Source organism: Rana temporaria, chromosome 10 (genome assembly GCF_905171775.1).
Source record: "Rana temporaria chromosome 10, aRanTem1.1, whole genome shotgun sequence".
Taxonomy (NCBI): Eukaryota; Metazoa; Chordata; class Amphibia; order Anura; family Ranidae; genus Rana; species Rana temporaria.
In genome coordinates, this window is record NC_053498.1 from 13,830,539 (window position 1) to 13,844,972 (window position 14,434).

Sequence of the window (14,434 nt, forward strand, 5' to 3'; positions counted from 1 at the left end):
AGCAAGCCCGCTCACCCGCTGACTGTTCTCCTGTTCTGCCCGCAACGCCCAGGTGAATGGAGCGTGCTGGCAGAACAGGTGGAGCGGGCTGGCTGGCGGGTGGGCGTCAATTTGCCTCACAGTGGAGCGCGGAGCGGGCAGAACGGGCTGGCAACAATTTGTCTCAGTGCAGCGGGGAGTGGAGCGGGCTGGCGGAAATTTGCCCCTCAGTGCAGGCAGGGCCGGTGCTAGGCAATTTGGCGCCCTAGGCAAGACCAGCTACGTGCGCCCCCCCAAAGAAAATGTCCCTGCATCCATCATATGTAATGTGCACCAGTAAATTTAAGGGGGTGGGGTGGTATGAAGATTACAGGGGGTGGTAGGAAGATAGGAAGATGACAGGGGTGGGTGGTAGGGAGCTGACAAGTGTGGGTGGTAGGAAGCTGACAAGGGTGGGTGGTAGGAAGATGACAGGGGTGGGTGGTAGGGAGCTGACAAGGGTGGGTGGTAGGAAGCTGACAAGGGTGGGTGGCAGGAAGAAGACAGGAAGGATGGAGATGACAGGGGTGGGTGGTAGGGACGTGACGGGGAGGATGGAGAGGACAGGGGTGGGTGGTAGGGAGGTGACGAGGAGGATGGAGATGACAGGGGTGGGTGGTAGGGAGGTGACGGGGAGGATGGAGAGGACAGGGGTGGGTGGTAGGGAGGTGACGGGGAGGATGGAGATGACAGGGGTGGGTGGTAGGGAGGTGACGGGGAGGATGGAGATGACAGGGGTGGGTGGTAGGGAGGTGACGGGGAGGATGGAGATGACAGGGGTGGGTGGTAGGGAGGTGACGGGGAGGATGGTGATGACAGGGGTGGGTGGTAGGGAGGTGACGGGGAGGATGGAGATGACAGGGGTGGGTGGTAGGGAGGTGACGGGGAGGATGGAGATGACAGGGGTGGGTGGTAGGGAGGTGACGGGGAGGATGGAGATGACAGGGGTGGGTGGTAGGGAGGATGGAGATGACAGGGGTGGGTGGTAGAGAGGTGACAGGGAGGATGGAGATGACAGGGGTGGGTGGTAGGGAGGTGACGGGGAGGATGGAGATGACAGGGGTGGGTGGTAGGGAGGTGACGGGGAGGATGGAGATGACAGGGGTGGGTGGTAGGGAGGTGACTGAGAGGATGGAGAGGACAGGGGTGGGTGGTAGGGAGGTGACGGGGAGGATGGAGATGACAGGGGTGGGTGGTAGGGAGGTGACGGAGAGGATGGAGATGACAGGGGTGGGTGGTAGGGAGGTGACGGGGAGGATGGAGATGACAGGGGTGGGTGGTAGGGAGGTGACGGGGAGGATGGAGATGACAGAGGTGGGTGGTAGGGAGGTGACAGGGAGGATGGAGATGACAGGAGTGGGTGGTAGGAAGCTGACAAGGAGGATGGAGATGACAGGGGTGGGTGGTAGGGAGGTGACGGGGAGGATGGAGATGACAGGGGTGGGTGGTAGGGAGGTGACAGGGAGGATGGAGATGACAGGGGTGGGTGGTAGGGAGGTGACGGGGAGGATGGAGATGACAGGGGTGGGTGGTAGGGAGGTGACAGGGAGGATGGAGATGACAGGAGTGGGTGGTAGGGAGGTGATGGGGAGGATGGAGATGACAGGGGTGGGTGGTAGGGAGGTGACCTGGAGGATGGAGATGACAGGGGTGGGTGGTAGGGAGGATGGAGATGACAGGGGTGGGTGGTAGGGAGGTGACGGAGAGGATGGAGATGACAGGGGTGGGTGGTAGGGAGGTGACGGGGAGGATGGAGATGACAGGGGTGGGTGGTAGGGAGGTGACCTGGAGGATGGAGATGACAGGGGTGGGTGGTAGGGAGGATGGAGATGACAGGGGTGGGTGGTAGGGAGGTGACGGAGAGGATGGAGATGACAGGGGTGGGTGGTAGGAAGCTGACAAGGAGGATGGAGATGACAGGGGTGGGTGGTAGGGACGTGACGGAGAGGATGGAGATGACAGGGGTGGGTGGTAGGGAGGTGACGGGGAGGATGGAGATGACAGGGGTGGGTGGTAGGGAGGATGGAGATGACAGGGGTGGGTGGTAGGGAGGTGACAGAGAGGATGGAGATGGCAGGGGTGGGTGGTAGGGAGGTGACGGGGAGGATGGAGATGACAGGGGTGGGTGGTAGGGAGGTGACGGGGAGGATGGAGATGACAGGGGTGGGTGGTAGGGAGGTGACGGAGAGGATGGAGATGACAGGGGTGGGTGGTAGGAAGCTGACAAGGAGGATGGAGATGACAGGGGTGGGTGGTAGGGACATGACGGGGAGGATGGAGATGACAGGGGTGGGTGGTAGGGAGGATGGAGATGACAGGGGTGGGTGGTAGGGAGGTGACGGAGAGGATGGAGATGACAGGGGTGGGTGGTAGGGAGGTGACGGGGAGGATGGAGATGACATGGGTGGGTGGCAGGGAGGTGACTGGGAGGATGGAGATGACAGGGGTGGGTGGCAGGGAGGTGACTGGGAGGATGGAGATGACAGGGGTGGGTGGCAGGGAGGTGACTGGGAGGATGGAGATGACAGGGGTGATAAAATGTATTACAGGCCTCAGAGGTAGGATCATCGTGCTCCTCGTCATCCCCCTGTTCCTGGCATCCCACTGGGATGCCAGGAACAGGGGGATGACGAGAAGCATGATGATGACAGGAGACAGTAGGTGGCATCACCATTGCAAGCCAAGCCCCCCCCCCCCCCCCATTATCATCAAAAAAACATGAGGTCCCCCTCACTTAGCCTGTGCTGTGACTCACGTCGGTCATCTCTCACGATGCTCCCCCACTGGGTTCTGGCGCGCTGATACATGTCCCGCCCTCCTCCTCCTCTAGACCAGCTTGTGTGACAGACAGCACACTGGCTCTATCACACGAGCTAGTCTTCTCTAGGAGGAGGAGGGCGGGACATTTATCACAGCGCGGCGCGCTCTTTTTTAAATCCTCTGCAGTCCGCACTCAGCAAAGCCGTACAAAAGAGCCGCATGCGGCTCCGGAGCCGCACTAGACACTCGGCGGCGGCGCGGCGGTGAGAAAAAAAAAAAAAAACAACCTCGGTCATTTCCTTGCCCTGCTCACCGGGCCCCAATCGGCTGCGGGCCCCATAGCGCCCGCGTGGGTTGCTATGGCGGTAGTTCCGCCACTGCTCCCCTTCTTCCCCCCACAGCACTGCCTGCTTCCCCCTCTCCCACCGGTTGTTGCTGTGGATGTTTTAGGATGAGTGGGGGAAAGGGCCAGTAAATATGTCATTTACGGCCCCTTCCCTTTCTGAATAAACATTGTGAGTGATCTGTAGATTGTGTTTGAGCTTTGGGGTGCACACCCTAATGCCAAAGGCTGCACACACCTATGGCCATAACCCCCAAGGCACAAAGCCCCCCAGATACTCTACAAGGACATATTTTCAAAAACACAAGAGAAAGAAGTCTCTCAGTGAGTGACAGCATGAGAACCTGAACCCTACACAAACTAGTGTCCTTGTTTCTTGACAGTTGGGAGGTTTTAATATCTGGCTGTTGGTTTTTGGCCCAAGGAAGATGTTATTTTTTCAATTTATAGAATACATTGTCTTTTATTTTACAGATCTGGTGGTAAATGTTGCAGTGAAACAGTCGCCCCAGGTGGTGAGCGAGAACACCTCTGCGGTAAATCTAAGCTGTAGCGCCTCTAGTGGTTACAATGAGACGGTGACATGGATGAAGGATGGGCAGTCTATAACTAACAACAGCATTTACAATCTATTGGATGGGAATCAGACTCTCCAGATAACGCAACCCCACAGGACGCTCAGTGGAAACTATAGCTGCACTGTATCCAATGCAGTGTACTGGAGTTCGGGGTCCCTCCAGCTCCGTGTCTATGGTAAGTTGTAGCACAAAAGTCTGGTCTGTGTCCCCTGTGACTCCAACATACACATCCTTAACAGTGTGATGTAACCCCCAACATGATTGTGTCAAGTTCCACTTCAAAATAAATAAATAAAAAAGTTAAATATATTACTGTAATAAATTAATATACATCCTTATTAATAGAGACATTTATTATCATTAGTAATTATATATATATGTGGGGCAGCGGCTCTGATAGGCTTTCCGAGTACAGCCCCTCGGCTTCCGGAAGTCTTATCCTCGGAACGTAGGGGGGCTGCGTCCCTTGGATAAGACTGATGGCCGTCTCAGCCAATCAGGTTCACTGATTCTGGTTATCGGTAACCTGATTGGCTGAAACGTCATCGAGGGTGAGAGAGGACGACAAGGAAGCAGAAAGGTAAGTGCATTTTACAGGGCACAGCGGCGACAATGGGCACAGTGGCAACAAAGGGCACAGTGGCGACAAAGGGCACAGTGGCGACAAAGGGCACAGTGGCGACAAAGGGCACAGTGGCGACAAAGGGCACAGTGGCATGCACAGTGGCAACAATGGGCACAGTGGTGACAATGGGCACAGTGGCAACAATGGGCACAGTGGCAACAATTAAAGGGCACAGTGACATGCACAGTGGCAACAATGGGCACAGTGGCGACAATTAAAGGGCACAGTGGTGACAATTGGCACAGTGGCGACAATTGAGGGGCACAGTGGCTGCGTTTGATGGCATGGCACAGTGGTGACAATTGATGGCACAGTGGCTGTGTTTGATGGCATGGCACAGTGACTGCATTTGATGGCATGGCACAATAGCTGCATTAGATGGCATAGTGACTGCATTTGATGGCATGGCACAGTGGTGATAATTGATGGCACAGTGGCTGCGTTTGATGGCATGGCACAGTGGTGACAATTGATGGCACAGTGGCTGCGTTTGATGGCATGGCACAGTGGTGACAATTGATGGCACAGTGGCTGCGTTTGATGGCATGGCACAGTGGTGATAATTGATGGCACAGTGGCTGCGTTTGATGGCATGGCACAGTGGTGCGAATTGATGGCATAGTGACTGCATTTGATGGCATGGCACAGTGGTGACAATTGATGGCACAGTGGCTGCGTTTGATGGCATGGCACAGTGGTGACAATTGATGGCACAGTGGCTGCGTTTGATGGCATGGCACAGTGGCTGCGTTTGATGGCATGGCACAGTGGTGATAATTGATGGCATGGCACAGTGGCTACATTTGATGGGCACAGTGAGGCTGTAATTTTATTTTATTTTTGTTTGTGCCCCCCCAAAAATTTTGAGCATCAGCCGCCACTGATATATACACACATCATATATATATATATATATATATATATATATATATATATACACATACACACACACACACACACACACACATACCATTGTACTCATAAGTTTACATACCCTGTCAGAATTTATGATTTCTTGGTAATTTTTCAGAGAATATAAATGATAACACAAAAACTTTTCTGTCACTCATGGTTAGTGTTTGGCTGAATCCATTTATAATCAATCAACTGTGTTTACTCTTTTTAAATCATAAGGACAACATAAACTACCCAAATGACCCTGATCAAAAGTTTACATACCCCAATTCTTAATACCATGAATCGCCCCTTTTAACATCAATGACAGCTTGAAGTCTTTTGTGGTATGTGACCGTGGTGGCCATCTCTGTAGTAGCTTGGGCTACTACGATTTACGACTTTCACAAAGACCAATCAGACTTTACATATGTATTCTTACATTGTGCCAAGCTAGCCCCATATAAGCCCCATGTTGGTTTTTCATAAAATGTAAAATGGGGGAGGGTTAGCACCCCTGTCAGTTTACATCCTCAATTTGCCTCATTTCTTGCCCTTCTGTCCCAGGGACAGGGGGGGGGGGGGGAAGCTACATTTTCCCCCAATATGGTCATAGAGTGCAATAATAAAAAAAAAAATGCTTCAATGAAACCATTCACATTTTAAAAATTAAATACATTTTCCCTCTTGTCTGACAGACCCGGTGGTGAATGTTGCAGTGACGCAGTCACCCCAGAAGGTGAATGAGGGTGCGGCCTTTGTAAATCTAAGCTGTAGCGCCTCTAGTGGCTATACAGAAATGGTGACATGGATGAAGGATGGACAATCTGTGATCAGCAAAAATCCCTACAGTCTGTTAGATGGGAATCGGACTCTCCAGATAACGCGACCCGACAGGACGTTCAATGGACTCTATACCTGCAACATATCCAACGCGGCCTACTGGGGTTCTGGGTCTCTAGGTCTCACTATTTCTTGTAAGTAATAGTAAAACACAGATTATTCAGCCATGGACGTGTCAGAGTTTTACATGTGTTGACCCGAGGCTGCCAGTAGACACAAGATAGAAGTATTCTGACTCAAATGAAGTCACACTATTTTACATCTGTATATAGTCTTCTATCCCCGGCATGTTGTGCGTTGTGACTGATATTTGCTGGCCCTAAAATACCTTTTTGTCTCTGTGAAAATGCTGCTTCCTGCCCTCACACTCCGGTGCTCTACCAGCAGAGCTGAGTAACAGCCACACCCCTCAGCACAAGCTTACCCAAACAGGCCTGTATAGGAGAGAAAGGGAGGGGCTTGTCTGACCTATTCTATTACCGATTACAGACTGCACCGGGTCCAACTCTGCCGGCTTTTCACAAATTTTTCCAAAATATTTAATAGAACAACTCAACTAGTATATTGCATTTACTTCTGTCAGGATCCCTATTGGGGAGATTTGCCCCCACTTCCTATATGGTCACCAGGACAGAAAATTAAGGGAAATACACCCAGTAGAGAGACAGACAAAACTTGTTAGGGGTTTTAACCCCTAACCACTCTACACAAAACTAAAAAAAGAAAAAAGAAATGGCTGCAGTTTATTATACAAAAATGCAGCTTAGCAGACCCTTAGGCCGGAATCACACTAGTGCGTTGCTTTTTTGAGCTGCGTTGTCGTTGCAGATTTCTCTAGAGGGTGTTCTGCAGATCAACTGCGGTTTAGCTGCAGATCAGGTGCGAATTTGGAGACCTGGGAGAACTTCCGGGTGAGAGGAGAGTGGGGGAGAATTGTATTGAGCTGAATGAGAGAAACTCCTGCAGAGAACTGAACACATGTGCGAATTAGATGCGTACCCATAGAAGATAATGGGACTGAATTCGCACCGCAAGACATAAAAACCGCATGCGGTTTGGAGGCAATACGCAGTGCAGATGCATCGCACATATGTGAACCAGCCTCATTGAAAACAATGTATTTTGAAATGTCCTGCGAATTAGATGCGGTTTAAACCGCACTCAATTCGCATAGGTGTGAACCTGGCCTAAAAGATGCATTCAAAGGCAAAATTGACTACCAAGCCCCAGTGAGCCAACATGGTGGTCACTAATTGCGGGCGCGCTCCCGTGATACAGCGAGCGGCCATAGCCACTCACTGTATCACTCGGCCCCGCCCCTCGGCACGCCGAGTCACTGGATGTGATTGACAGCAGTGCCAGCCAATGGCTGCGCTGCTCTCAATCCCATGCGTTCTAGCCAATCAGCGGCCAGGCTGAGCGGCGAAGAGGATCTCGGGACCGCGCGGGACTTTCGAGGGGTCAGGTAAGTATAACGGGGGCTCGGGGGGGGGGGGGGGGGTCGGCGTTATGCAATATTTTTTCACCTTAATTAATAGATGGCATTAAGGTGAATTTTTTTTTTCATTAACAACTCCTTTAATTTAAAGCAATACCACATTTGGCCACTAGGTAGCACAAAGTATCGTAGAAAATTCATATGATACTTTGTGCCATCAAGTGGCCAAATGTGGTATTTTCGGTTTTAAATGAATAAAAAAAAAAACATTTGAATAGCGCAGGAGGTATCCCAATAACATTTTCTGCACAGAACAAATGTACATGTGATCTGACTTTTTTTTTATTTGTAAAAACACCTCCAATTGGTAGTTTTTTCAAATCCAACATCTCCAAAACTTGGCATATTTCGAAATGATGCAAAAACTCAGTCATCCAAGTTACTTGAATAATGCTTTTCTCTTCCGTATTTAGATGCCACACTCCATGCCACCAGCACCTATAGCATGGTAATAATTACTCTACTGGGAGGAATTCTGCTTGCCCACTGATTGTTTGCCCTGGAAATAGCCTATGATGGCAGACAGGTAAGCATATCTTGGTGTTGCAACCCTTAAAGGCTGAGACCACCCACAAACAAAAACAGCTTTGGGTTTAGGCTTGTTGTTGGGAGTCCCCTTTGGCTGCCTCTACTACCTCTTTATGACTACATAATATCTTACAACCGAGTTGTTAGTTCTCTTCCTTTTCTGATGGTTACAAAGCTGTTTAAGGGTGGTTGACATATCCTACCGCATTTTCTATGATATGGAGATCCTATGGTGCGATTTCTAAGCCCTGTTGATGGCTGAAGCAGATAGCCAAGATCTCAGATCTCCGGTTTTAGAGATTCCATACCCACTGCGCAATTGATTTTTCATAACACATTAAAATGTGAATGTTTTAAATCTTGGTAATTGTGTTTGCTTGCCTAGTACCTTATTTTATTGATTTATTCAGCACCAACCAATTCTATTGAATGGCGCACATAGACCATTCACCTCAGTGTCCACCCTAGAGAAGTTTGCATTCTTACATCCCTTAACAATACATAGGAGTTGATTTACAAAAACTGGATATAATATTAATACCAATGGGAGGAATAGTGCCCCATTGTTGGTGTCAGTAGAAAGAATAGTGCCCTATTGTTGGTGTCATTGGAAGGAATAGTGCCCCAAGGGCCGGATAAAGGCAAGCAAAGGGCCTCATCTGGCCCCCGTGTCAACAGTTTGGAGACCACTGCCATAGACTGTTAATATTGTTCTCCACCCTTGATGATCTCACATTTTATTTCCTTGTGACAGTACACAGGCCATTCATATCAGTCTCCACCCCCGAGGATCTTGCATTCTCATTTCCTTGAGAAAGTACAAACCATTCATATCAATCTCCATTCCTGAGGAGCTTTCATACTTATGAATGGTCTGTGTACTGTCACAAGGAAAGAAGTATGAAAGCTCCTCAGGGATGAAGATTAATATGAATGGTTTGTACTTTCACAAGGAAATGAGAATGCAAGATCCTCGGGGGTGGAGACTGATATGAATGGTCTATGTACACTCACAAGGAAATAGTCTCCACCCGAGGATCTTGCATTCCGATTTCCTTGTGAAGGTACAAACCATTCATATTAATCTCCATCCCTGAGAAGCTTTCTTACTTATTTCCATGTGACAGTACACAGACCATTCATATCAGTCTCCACCCCCTAGGAGCTTGCAATTTAATTTTCCTGTGACAGTATGCAAACCATTTAAGTCAGTCTGGGGAACATGCATTCTGTGACACTCATACAGACACACAACAACTCTGAATATCTTACAGGTGTGTTTATGGGATGGAATTAAAAAGGAAATAGACACATTCAAACAATATATCTTTGGTGAATACAATTTCTTCTTAATTTATAGGTTTCTGGAAAATCTTTTGTGCACTGAATAAGAGAAGAGGAGCGCCTACCTGACAATGCTGTCCTGATCACCACTGCTTCCTTCCTGAGCCTCGATTAGCTACCAACTGCACATGTCTCTGTGTCCAACCCTTAAAGGATTATTTTACCTCCAATCAGACCATTTACCTGCCCCTAAGCTACGCTGCATTCTAGTGGAGCGATCTTTGCAACAACTCAGTCCACCTGCCTCTGTGTGACTGAGTCTCATGAACCTCCGCCAGGCTTTGCCACAATGTCGGTTCCTTTTGAGGTATCTTAAATTTTTCCTCATGTTCACCAGGACAGAAAGTGGTGGAAAAATACTATGGCCCGGATTCACATAGCACTTACGCCGACGTATCCCGAGATACGCCGCGTAAGTGTAAATATGCGCCGTCGTATCTGTGCGCCGTGCCCATAAAACTAGATATGCCTGAAAACAGGCTTCATCCGACCGACGTTACTTGCCTACGCCGGCGGAGAGTGGGCGCATATTTACGCTGGACGTATTTGGCGCTCCCATTCATTTTCGGTTCATATATCCAAATGAGGGAGATACGCCGATTCATGAACGTACTTGCGCCCGGCGCATAATACACCCGGTTTGCGTAAGTCGTACGTCCGGCTTAAAGTTATTCCCCATATATGAGGCGCAACCCATGCAAAGGTATGGACCAGGGAACACAAGCCGTCGTATTTTACATCGTTTACGTTGTACGTGAATAGGGCTGGGCGTAGGTTACGTTCACGCCGTAGGTAGTGAATAGACGTATCTTAGGCAGTAGTTTTGACGCGATTCTGAGCATGCGCACTGGGATGCGTCCACGGGACGGCGCATGCGCCGTTCATTATTCGTATCTGTCTGGCTCTCGGCCCATCATTTGCATGGAGTCACGCCTCATTAGCATGGCTCACGCCCACTTCCACCTACGCCAGATTGCGCCGAGGAGACCCAGCGCAGATTGGGAGGCAAGTGCTTTGTGAATTCTGTGCTTGCCTCTCTGCGATGCATCGGCGTAGCGTATATTAGATACGCTACGGCGGCAAAAATATGCGCCGATGTATGTGAATCCGGGCCCAAGTCTTAGGGCCCATATGCACTTATCTGTGTTTGTGCCAGGTGTCAATTATATGTATCAATTATATGCTTTTTTTCATGTAGCTGGAAACTGTTAATAAAACTGTCTGGGTAGCCTTTTCACCGAGTTTGTTGTGAACTTTTATTATATACTTACAAGTTTTTATTGCACCCACCTGTGTGGATCATTGCCTCCACACCACACCTACATGCAGATGGAAAAACATTGACAATTCTCAAAATAATAGTAACATTAACATCTCCCCTCCCCTTACCCTTTCCTCCAACGTCTTCAGCAATTACAGGAAATACACCTGATTTTTTTTTTACCTGCAAGATCCCCAGGAGTGATCCGTTTCTGAACCCCTGATCAGCTGCCACTCCAACCTTCACCTACCAGGGACATGGGCTATGCCAACCTGACTGCTACCCTTCTACTTCTCATACATTACGGTGAGTGACCTTCACTATCTACATAATCTATACATTATAACACTTGCCAATCAGTGACAACGTTCCTTCTGGCTACTGAAAGTAGAGGTGACCAACATAGGATTATAATAAAGCTGCCCGGGACCCCAAAACTTAGGGAGCCCCAAAGAGTTCAACATATAGCAAGTCACTTTCATCTGTACAAGTCTTCAGACCTTTTATTCAGAAAGTGATCAGTAATGGAAGCTATGGTGTATCATGCAAGTGTTTTGAATGTTGTTTGGAAGGGGGTCAACCTACAATACGGAATGGGCCAATATGTTTTTTTTTTTAAAAGGTGCTTAGTTCAGTTCCAAAAGAATACCAAAAAAAAAGGGGGGGGGAGGAATGTAAAAAACATACAATAGCCTTTGCTGAATCAGAACGAAGCGAGACAAAGGTCTCTATTGCGATATCCATACCCATTGAGTTTTTGGTCTGCATGTTTCAAGTGGATGTTGGCGCAATGGTTCTTTTTTTTATTTTCTTTTTTCTTGTGTATTTTGTGCGTGTACTCGAGAGAGGAGCCGGACTGCAGGAGTTGGGAGTAGGCAGGCCTCCCCCAGAGGCAATCTGCCACCTTTCTCCATGCCCCGGGTGGCAATGGCGGGTGTGTGAGGGGGTCCTCCCACATAGGCCGCCCTACCTGCTCCGCTTTGAAGCCCAACGGGGCAGAGGGACTCCCTATAAGGGAGTGAGAGGATCTAGCCCGCTCAACCAGACCCGTTAGTCCTTTGCCTCTCTTTTTAGAGACCGCGTGGTCAAAGTGCGTGCATGTTAACCCAATTTCGAGTGCGTGTAAGTGTGGTGTTTTTTGTGCGAGGGGGGTGGGCGTATTAAGCGCAGGCTTACTTCGCATAGCACACCCACCGGGAGCCGGGCTGAGACCACCAAACTCAATTCACATGTAGCCGAGACCGGGATCCGAACCCCTAGCTGCAGAGGTGAATGACTTGTCAGCGCAGTGCTAATCGCGTCGAGCCACCGCAGCTCCCTGGCGTGAAGGTTCTATAGGCGGCCAAATGAAAAAGAATTTGTGTCGATCATTTAAAAGTCAACGTTTTTTGAGCTCGGTGTTGCCAACAGGGTCACCCGTTGCTTGAATCAACTTCATGTATGGCAGGCTGAAATCACATTGGTTTACCCACTTTGTGACATCTCCCCCATACCGTATGGTATTCATTTGACTGATTATCGTAGGGCTGGTGGACAGTGGCTGTGTTTTTTGCACCCTGGCTAAAGACCAGAGCACTTTTTGCGATTCTGCACTGCGTCACTTTAACTGACAATTGCACGGTCGTGCAGCGTTTCTCCCAAAATTGATGTCCTTTTTCCCACAAATAGAGCTTTATTTTGGTGGCATTTGATCACCTCTGCGTTTTTTTTTTTTTTTTGCGCTATAAACAAACAAAAAAAAAGGAGCGCCAATTTTGAATAAAAAAGCAATATTTTTTACGTTTTGCTATAATAAATATCCCCAATACTCAGGTTAGGCCGATACGTATTCTTCTACATATTTTTGGTAAAAAAAAAAATGCAATAAGCGTTTATTGATTGGTTTGCGCAAACGTTATACCGTCTACAAAATAGGGGATAGTTTTATGGCATTTTTATTAATATTTTTTTTCCCCCTAGTAATGGCGGCGATCAGCAATTTTTATTGTGACTGCGACATTATGGCGGACACATCGGACACTTTTGGCGCCATTTTGTGACCATTCACATAGCGATCAGAGCTATAAATATGGACTTATTACTGTGTAAATGTGACTGACAGTGAAGGGGGTAACCAGGAGGGGGGCGCTGAAGGGGTTAAGTGTGTCCTAGGGAGTGATTTTAACTGTGTGATAGCAGGGCTACATGTGACATGACACTGATCACCGCTCCCGATCACAGAATGGAGAAATGCTTGTTTACATTAGCATTTCCCCGTTCCTCTTCTCCGTGAGACGATCGCGTGTATCCCCGCAGACAGAGTCCGCGGGAGCCACGATCACACTCACTGAGCTCTCGGCGGGGGCGCGCGCGCCCACAATGCCAATTCTTAAAGGCGACGTACAGGTACGTTAATATGCCTATACGTGACATTCTGCCCACGTATATCGGCGTGAGCTGGTCGCCAAGCAGACATGCAGCTCATTTTGGAGGAAGCCACACTTTGGCATCTTCACTTTGGGTGCCAGTAAGCCCTGTTTCGGCAGTATCTGGGCCCATGTGATAACTTTCATCTATGTATTGGCAGATGGTGACCAATTATTGTCTTCCAACAGGCAAAGAAGGGGCAGCAGTGACCATCACCAGCAACTCCAATGGCAATGTAAAAATCGGGAACGATATTAGCTTGGACATCTCATACACCACCCAGGGAACAATTCCAACAGTCTTCTGGGCTATAAATGGCACGTCAGTGGCCCAGTTGGCCAATAATGTTCCTACAGTGCTCCCGAACTACGCCAGCAGACTGTCCATCGTCGGGAAGGGATCATTACTTCTATTAAATTCTACAAAAACTGACACAGGGAATTACACCATCACCATCACTGCACTTGGGGATACGTCGGCCACACGGAATTTCGAAGTGACAATCTATGGTAAGTGGTCTATGGCATTACCTAGTTCAGAAATGTACTGGCCTTAGCTAAGCAAAGTTTAATTTTCTGTAACAGAACGCATCTTGTGATGTTCTGAACTCCAGTAAACTCAATTCTGAAGGTTCTTTGCTTTTACCTTAAAGTAACTAAAAAAACAAACAAAAAAAAAAACAAACATTCCCCTCTGGGTGATCCATGTACATTGCAGGAATTATAACACATATTTTTGTTATTCTGAGTAATAGAAGTTTGTTTCTCTGTGTCCATGTGCACAGTGAATGTGAATGTGAGTGATTGCATAATTATCAATCAGCAGCTGCACTTGCAGGGCTCTAATGAGGAACGTGGCAGGGTATGCATGCTTTTAGATGCAATTTCCCTTTGAGGGCATCTCACCAAAAATGACATTTGTATTGTAGAGGATGCTCAAAACCATCTGTACACATCTGTGTACAGAACACCTCCAGGTAGCCGAATTGCATTTTACATAAAATTACAGTCACTGCACTTGTTTTTTTATATTTTATTGAGGGGAATTAAACTTGGATGGGCAAAGGGAGCGAGATGCCCAATTATTTAACAATCAACGTTGAGACTAATATATACATTACAGCAGCCCTAAAAATTTCACTCGCCTACTAGCATTTGGCGAGTGGATTTAAGCTGGGGGCGAGTGATCACAGGGCTGCATGACCAATCTCCCTCCAATCTGTGCCTACACTTAGAGTCCCGATGAGATTGGCGGCCGAAGAGGAAAGGTGCATGCTCGGGAAAAGTAGTCTGTTGAGCCGCGCACAGGCAGAGCAGTACACAGGTGCTCTCCTTAC

At 48.5% G+C, this 14,434-nt stretch overlaps 1 protein-coding gene and 1 long non-coding RNA gene across 2 annotated transcripts in view; one reads left to right on the forward strand and one right to left on the reverse strand.

Moving 5' to 3' along the window:
• Nucleotides 1-9,859, forward strand: part of LOC120916346 (hemicentin-1-like) — a 55,698-nt gene extending 45,839 nt beyond the window's left edge. Inside the window, exons 6-8 of the mRNA XM_040327260.1 lie at nt 5,917-6,195; nt 7,973-8,085; nt 9,448-9,859. Of these exons, the coding sequence (XP_040183194.1) occupies nt 5,917-6,195; nt 7,973-8,049 (356 nt within the window). The 3' untranslated portion in view covers nt 8,050-8,085; nt 9,448-9,859. The remainder of the gene's footprint in view (nt 1-5,916; nt 6,196-7,972; nt 8,086-9,447) is intronic.
• The window catches only part of LOC120916349, a 65,449-nt gene that overhangs the window by 44,085 nt on the left and 6,930 nt on the right, over nt 1-14,434 (reverse strand). The window lies entirely within an intron of this gene.